Source organism: Falco biarmicus, chromosome 4 (assembly GCF_023638135.1).
Source record: "Falco biarmicus isolate bFalBia1 chromosome 4, bFalBia1.pri, whole genome shotgun sequence".
Lineage (NCBI taxonomy): Eukaryota > Metazoa > Chordata > Aves > Falconiformes > Falconidae > Falco > Falco biarmicus.
Genome location: NC_079291.1, coordinates 75,205,993 through 75,212,105, shown reverse-complemented (window position 1 = coordinate 75,212,105; position 6,113 = coordinate 75,205,993). Strand labels below are relative to the sequence as shown.

General features: G+C 54.6%; 1 protein-coding gene across 1 annotated transcript; it reads right to left on the bottom strand.

Moving 5' to 3' along the window:
- Positions 1–2,018: 2,018 nt before the first annotated feature.
- On the bottom strand, positions 2,019–6,113 carry NME3 (NME/NM23 nucleoside diphosphate kinase 3). The gene is made up of 5 exons (XM_056337852.1): positions 5,960–6,113; positions 5,669–5,799; positions 5,112–5,213; positions 4,670–4,782; positions 2,019–3,732 (listed from the first exon to the last, which is right to left on the bottom strand). The coding sequence occupies exons 1-5, from the start codon at positions 6,003–6,005 to the stop codon at positions 3,615–3,617; spliced, it is 510 nt and encodes a 169-aa protein (XP_056193827.1). The 5' UTR covers positions 6,006–6,113; the 3' UTR covers positions 2,019–3,614.

Here is a 6,113-nt window from a genome sequence, read left to right as displayed (position 1 = left end):
GTACAGACAGGCGCTCGGTGGAGCCTGGTGGAAACCAAAGGGTTGAACACTCCTGCCGCCGCGTTCATCCTGCCCCTCTTGGACCCAGGAGCGTTTAAACCAGCACAAATTTATTCCGTAGAATTCAATGCGACTTAAGGAGTGCAGGCAGCAGAGTGGGAAAGTAACAGAAGCTGTAAGCGCCAGGACTCCCGCAGCCCTGTGTTGGAAGACCATGACTGCGGGGGGAAGATAGACTCCCAGCCGACCCTGAACTTGTTTGGGACTGCCTGTTCCACCTGAATGTGCGTAAGGCTGTGGAGCCTGATGGGATCCATCCCAGGGTACTGAAAGAGCTGGCCAATGTCATCACAGGACCTCTCTTATACTTTTCACCGGTCTTGGGAGTCTACAGAGAGCGCTACTGACAAAGCGGGCAAATGTCCCAGTTTTCAAGCAGGGTGAGAAGGAAGACCCTGGTAGTTATAGGCCTGTCTCATTTCAGTGTCTCATAAAATTATGGAGAAAGTTATTCTGGGATTTACTGGAAAACACTTGAGAGATAACGCAGTTGTTGGTCATAGCCAACAGCTTCACAAGGAGAAAGTCTTGCTTAACCAACTTAATCTCCTTTTATGACAAGATTACCTATCAAGTTGACCAAAGGAAGCTAGTAGATGTGGTGGCTTTGGATTCTGGCAAAGCTTTTGATAATGTCTCTCACAGCATCCTCCTGGAAAAACTGTCCAGCACAGCTAAACAAGCCTGTCATACATTGGGTAAGCAACTGGTTGATGGGTTGAACTTGAGTTACAGTAAATGAGGTCACATTAGGCCAGCAACCAGCCACCACTCGGGTTTCCCAGGCCTCAATTTTAGGGCTGGTGCTCCTTAATGTTTTTATAAATGATCTGGACACAGGAGTCAACTGTACATTAAGTTTGTCAGCAATACCAAACTAGGAGGAGCTGTGGACTCCCTGAAGGGTAGAGAGGCCTTACAGAGAGATCTGGGTAGGTGAATCACCCAAGCAGATGAAATTTAACAAGAGCAAGTGGCATATTCTCTACCTATGATGGAGTAATCCTGGTTATACATACAAAATGAGGGACAAGAGACTAGAGAGCAGCCCTATGGAAAGAGATTTGGGGGTCTGGGTTGATGGCAAGTTGAGTACGAGTCAGCAGAGTGCCCTGGCAGCCAAAAGGGCCAACTGTGTCCTGGGGTGCATTCAGCAGAGCGTACCAAGCCTGTCAAGGAAAGGCATGGAGTCACGGGGCTTAGTGGGGAATAAATGCACACAGTGCAAAAAGCTTTACTGGAGCCTCTGCAGATCTGTAGTAGGGGCAGAGGAAAAGGCAGCAGCTGGAGATTTGTGTTCCCAGTGACAGTGCTTGGAGGAAACCTGTGGAGAAGACAGGTTAAGAACTATTTCCCATCTTATTCATATATCCAAGGTCACAGCACACTGCTCCATTGCTGTCAGCTGAAAGAAACACAGCTGTCAAGGAAACAAAGCAAGTCCACCAGACTTGCTGTGACACAGCCCAGCAGCCCTGGGCACAAACAGCAGCTGGGGCTGCAGCGCTTAGGCCAGGGCCCTGCTCCAGCCAACAGGTGCCCCACTGCACAGAGGCCCGGACACCCATCCCCAGCCTGGGGACATCCTTGCTGCCCTCTAATCCCACCTGAGCTCCCCCGCCAGCCTAGCCACCTCCCTGCCAGGCTGGGAAGCATGGAAGGCTCCACTTAGACCCCCACTCCCTCAGCACTCCACCTGAAACACTGTTAAACCAACAGACCCTAGAGCAGGTGGCTGCTGGCAACTGGGGCACCCACCAGGGCTGTCCTGCACCCACAGGACTCCCCTCCAGCCCAGGGAGCAGCAGGCCCATCCCCCACAGGTGTGGGGCAGCGAGTACCAGCTCAGCTGCTCTGCCAACAAAGTGTTTGCTTGTATCTGCCTCTCAGTGCACCAAAAGCCACCCAGGCGTCAGCCAGCACCCCGCTTCCCAGTCCCTGGAGAAAATAACCAGCATCAGAGGTAACGGGAGTGCAGAGTTTATTATAAAAAAAAAAAAAGCAAATGGATGAGTATGGGAACAAACAGAACCTGTCGCATACTTAGAGCTGTAAACAGACGCCTGGAGAAGGCTCTGAAGGCAAGAGGAGCCCTGGCTGGCAGCAGGCAGCTGAGGAAAGCCCCACTCACCAGAGACCCTCCATCTTCTCAGTGCTCGTTCCTGCATCACTGCTGGCAGTTCCCAGCTCGGCCTCACCACCGCCAGGGCCAGCCTGGAGCAGGGACTGGAGGCAAATTTACACACTGTCCTCAGAGAACAGCACTCGCTCCCCAGCAGCTGCAAAGCTGGGACACCAGAGAGGGAGACAGGCTTTGCGGCACAGGCAAAATGTCTTGCCCTACATGCAGGAAAGCCCTGGGGGACCTTGTTCCTTGGGTTTAACCACGTCTCTGTCCCTGCCCTTATGCTCTGGCAAGGCAGTGCAGGGAGCTCAGATGCAACATAGCTCAGAGGACTTCAATGTTCCAGGGAGAGCTCGCAGCAGGTTCAAGGTGTTGTCCAACCAACTACAAACTGGGTTTCCAGAATCCCTCCCAGCAGGGAAGCTCTACAGTCAGACAAGGAAGATCTCAGGATCTCCCAGAGCTCAGTGCCAGGACTGCACAGCCTGCACTGCACATGAGGGGACAAAATAGTCCCACTAGTCTTTCCTGAGCCCCAAGTCTACAAATCGTTCCTCATCTCATTCCCCCCATCCTATTCCTGTGGTTTGCACAGCACTGCTGCTCCACTAGCATGTGTCAGTTGCCATAGAGGGAAAGCACAAGACTGGGTCCAGCCAGGGCCATGCAGCCAGCTGTGGAGGCCCAACAGAGAACTAAGAAGACCTGGAGAAGCTGCTTCCCCGCTCCCAGCACCTGCAGCCCAGGAACCAGAGCCAAATAAACTGTACGTTTTAACAGCATTTGGTGAATCTTCCTCCTATGGACTTGCCAATCTTGCCTGAAGCTGGGTGAACTTGTGCCAGCCCTGGCCCACAGAGCTCCCACCAAGGGACAGCGAGCAATTTGTCCAGTCCTTCATTCCTTCTCTTGGAACAAGCTGTGACCCCAGGGGGGAACTTACCCCTTATCCCATAGCAGCCTAATTCTTTAAAAGCCTTTGCTGAAAAGCCTTATAGAAATGCAGGCAATTTATATCAATCACATCATCTTGTAGTGACCGGGACATCTCTCCCAGTGGCAAGGAGCACATGCTCTCCTGCACCAGGCAGATCTGAGGACACATAGGATAGGCAGAGAGCCCAGTTTTCACTTCAATAAACCACCTTGAGCTACTTGGGATTTAAGATGCTTCAGCAAACAGAGCAACAATACCAACTACTTACTATAGCAGAAAAAAAAACCCAACAACTTCTCTTGCAGGGAGCTGAACGGCAGAGTGAGATACACAGACCAGTTCGCAGGACCCCTCCACCCACGCACAGAACAGAAACCCCCACCACACGCGACACTGCAGCAGGATTCACAGCCAACCCAAGTGGCTGCAATGAAATGGATGGAAATGCCCCATGCCCAGTCAGGAAGATGTCCTTCCCTCGGGCTGCCCCTCTCACTCATAGATCCAGTGCTCGGCCACATCCTCCCAGCAGGTCAGCTCCTCCGGGCGGAACCAGAGGGAGATCTCCTGCCGGGCACTCTCAACCGAGTCGCTACCATGGATCACATTCCTATGGGGAAGAAAGGGATCAGTCAGCACTAAGCAGAGAAAGGTGGGAGAAGGAAGCTGCAGCTTGGAAAATTTCACCTTGACAATTTAATTAACCCAACTGAGCCAATCACATCCTACAGTACTTTCCCACCACACAGCCCTTCTTCCAGCTCAGGGGCTGTTGGCAGTTATGCTGAACATGGCTTAGGTCATGGATGTGCAGGAGCTGCCAGTTCCTAGCACTCCTTCCTCCTATGAGGAGGAACCATTTGTTTGCTGCAGGAGGAGCTGCAAGTGGCTGTTGATCTGGGGTTTGGTCTGGTTTTATGTCAGTAATTCAAGGTTTGCCTCCAAATTTCCCCCCTTCATTCTGTCAAAGTAGGTCTGTTGAAGCAGGTTTGATATGGGACACCACAGAATAGAAACCTAAGCCAGGAGGGTTTGATAAAAACAGTGTATACCACAAACCAGGCTGCAGCCACCCAAGGTCACCACCTGAGGATCTTTAAGAGCCCAAGCACATGTAGAGCTCTCACTCGGCTTTCATTACAGACTGAGATGCCCACAGAGCTGGAACAGCTCTCCGGGTGCCCTGCTCCCCCAGGAAAGGGCCAAGAGGGCCTGTCCTCCTGTCCTCTTTGCAGCCTAACAGTCCTGACTCCCCAGAGGAAAAGACAACTAAACCCTACCTGCTTTCAACAGAGATGGCCTCAGGAGGCAGGAAAGACTCAAACCCAGGCTCTACCTTCTGGCAAAGCCAACCCAGGAGGCAGAGGTCAGCTCATCCTCCCAGGGCTGCTCTGCAAGCTGTCACAGGGAGACAGCTCTGCTCTGAACACGAGGAAAACAGCTCTGCTCTGTGGATGCAGACTCACACAGCTTGGGCAGGCCTTGTGCAGGAATGCCTGGACAGGATGCCCCAAAATACTGAAGAAACAAAAAGCCAAAGCGCTCACTTGCCAACTTCAACACAGAAGTCTCCTCGGATGGTGCCAGGCATGGATTCAGCTGGGTTAGTCTCTCCAATCATTGTGCGAACTGTCTTGACCACATCCAGGCCCTGCCAGACCTATGTGACAGCAAAACAAGAATCAGCTTCCACAGCTCCCCCAGCAGGTCAGATTGCCTGTCCTCTAATTTCCTTATCTGGGTGAGAGACAGGAAAGGGTCTCTCTGTAAACAGTCTTCAAAAGTTGATTTTGGAAAATAATCAGCATTGTCTGTAGATTTACTTTACCTCAGAGAACACCCAGAGAACACTGAAGCAGTTCAGTACAGCTTCAAGGGGCCCTCTGAAGAGAGGGGCCACCTTTTTTCCATCATACCACAAGCCAACACTGCTTAAACATTGCACTTACTTTCTGTTCCTTGCTTCCAGAGAACCTGGCCAGCACTCACCATGGCCACCACGGGCCCAGAGCTCATGTACTTCACCAGCCGGCTGTAGAAGGGCCGGTCACGAAGGCTGATGTAGTGCTCCTTCAGCAGCTCCTCCGAGGCCTGAGCACAGACAACACAAAGCTTAGTTTGCTCTGAGCAGGTAGGGATTTGGGCAAGGCTTACACCAGGGGGATGCATGAAAAGCTGGATAGCACATGTTACAATTAACCTCCTGCACAGATGCTTCCAAGAGTGGAATGGCTTTACTTTGCCAAAGGCTGACACCCGGAGGGGAGGGGAGAAGTTTTGGGTCAGAGGAGCAGCACCTGCCAGCTTACAAGAGCTACGTCCGAGAGCGCTGCAGCAGGGGCGCAGCAGAGGGCAGCCCCGCTCCCCGCAGCTGGGATCACCCCTCCAGAAGCAGTTTAGGCACCTGGGTGCCAACACCCCAGTGACCTGCGAGGCCTTGGGCCCCGAAGGACACCAGCAGGCTGTGCGAGCTGGAAGGCAGGCTGACCCCCGGGGCTGCACGCGCCTGGCTCCAGCCCCGGCTCCATCCCGGGCCCTGGGCTCACCTGCAGCAGCTTCAGCCCCACCAGCTGCAGGCCCTTCCTCTCGAACCGCCGGATGATCTCCCCGACCAGGTGCCGCTGCACGCCGTCCGGTTTGATGGCCACGAAGGTGCGTTCGCTGGCCCGGCCGCAGGCTGCGAGGAGAGGGCAGAGGCGTGAGGGGCGGCGGGGGGACCCTCGGCGCCGAGGGAACCGGCGGGGGACCCAGAGCGGGGGCCCGGCCCTCGGCACCGGGGGAGCGGGGGCCCGGCCGCAGGGGCCCTGGGGGAGCTGGGGGCCCAGCCCGGCCCGTACCGCTCTGGAACAGGCCGGCGAAAAGACCCAGCACCAGGCAGATCATGGCGGCGCCGCTCTTAAAGGGGCCGCGCCCCCGCCCCGCGCTCTTTGTGCCGCCCCGACAGCCGCCCCCAGCGGAACGATAGTGCTGGGGGCGAGGAGCGGCGGGGTC

Bases quoted from the DNA above. Each gene is read 5' to 3' on its own strand.
- NME3 (XM_056337852.1), bottom strand. From the start codon at position 6,005: ATGATCTGCCTGGTGCTGGGTCTTTTCGCCGGCCTGTTCCAGAGCG. The intron at 5,214-5,668 runs GTGAGCCCAGGG...GTCTGTGCTCAG, and splicing joins TGGGGCTGAAGCTGCTGCAG to GCCTCGGAGGAGCTGCTGAA. The intron at 4,783-5,111 runs GTGAGTGCTGGC...GCTGTCACATAG, and splicing joins CTGGGCCCGTGGTGGCCATG to GTCTGGCAGGGCCTGGATGT.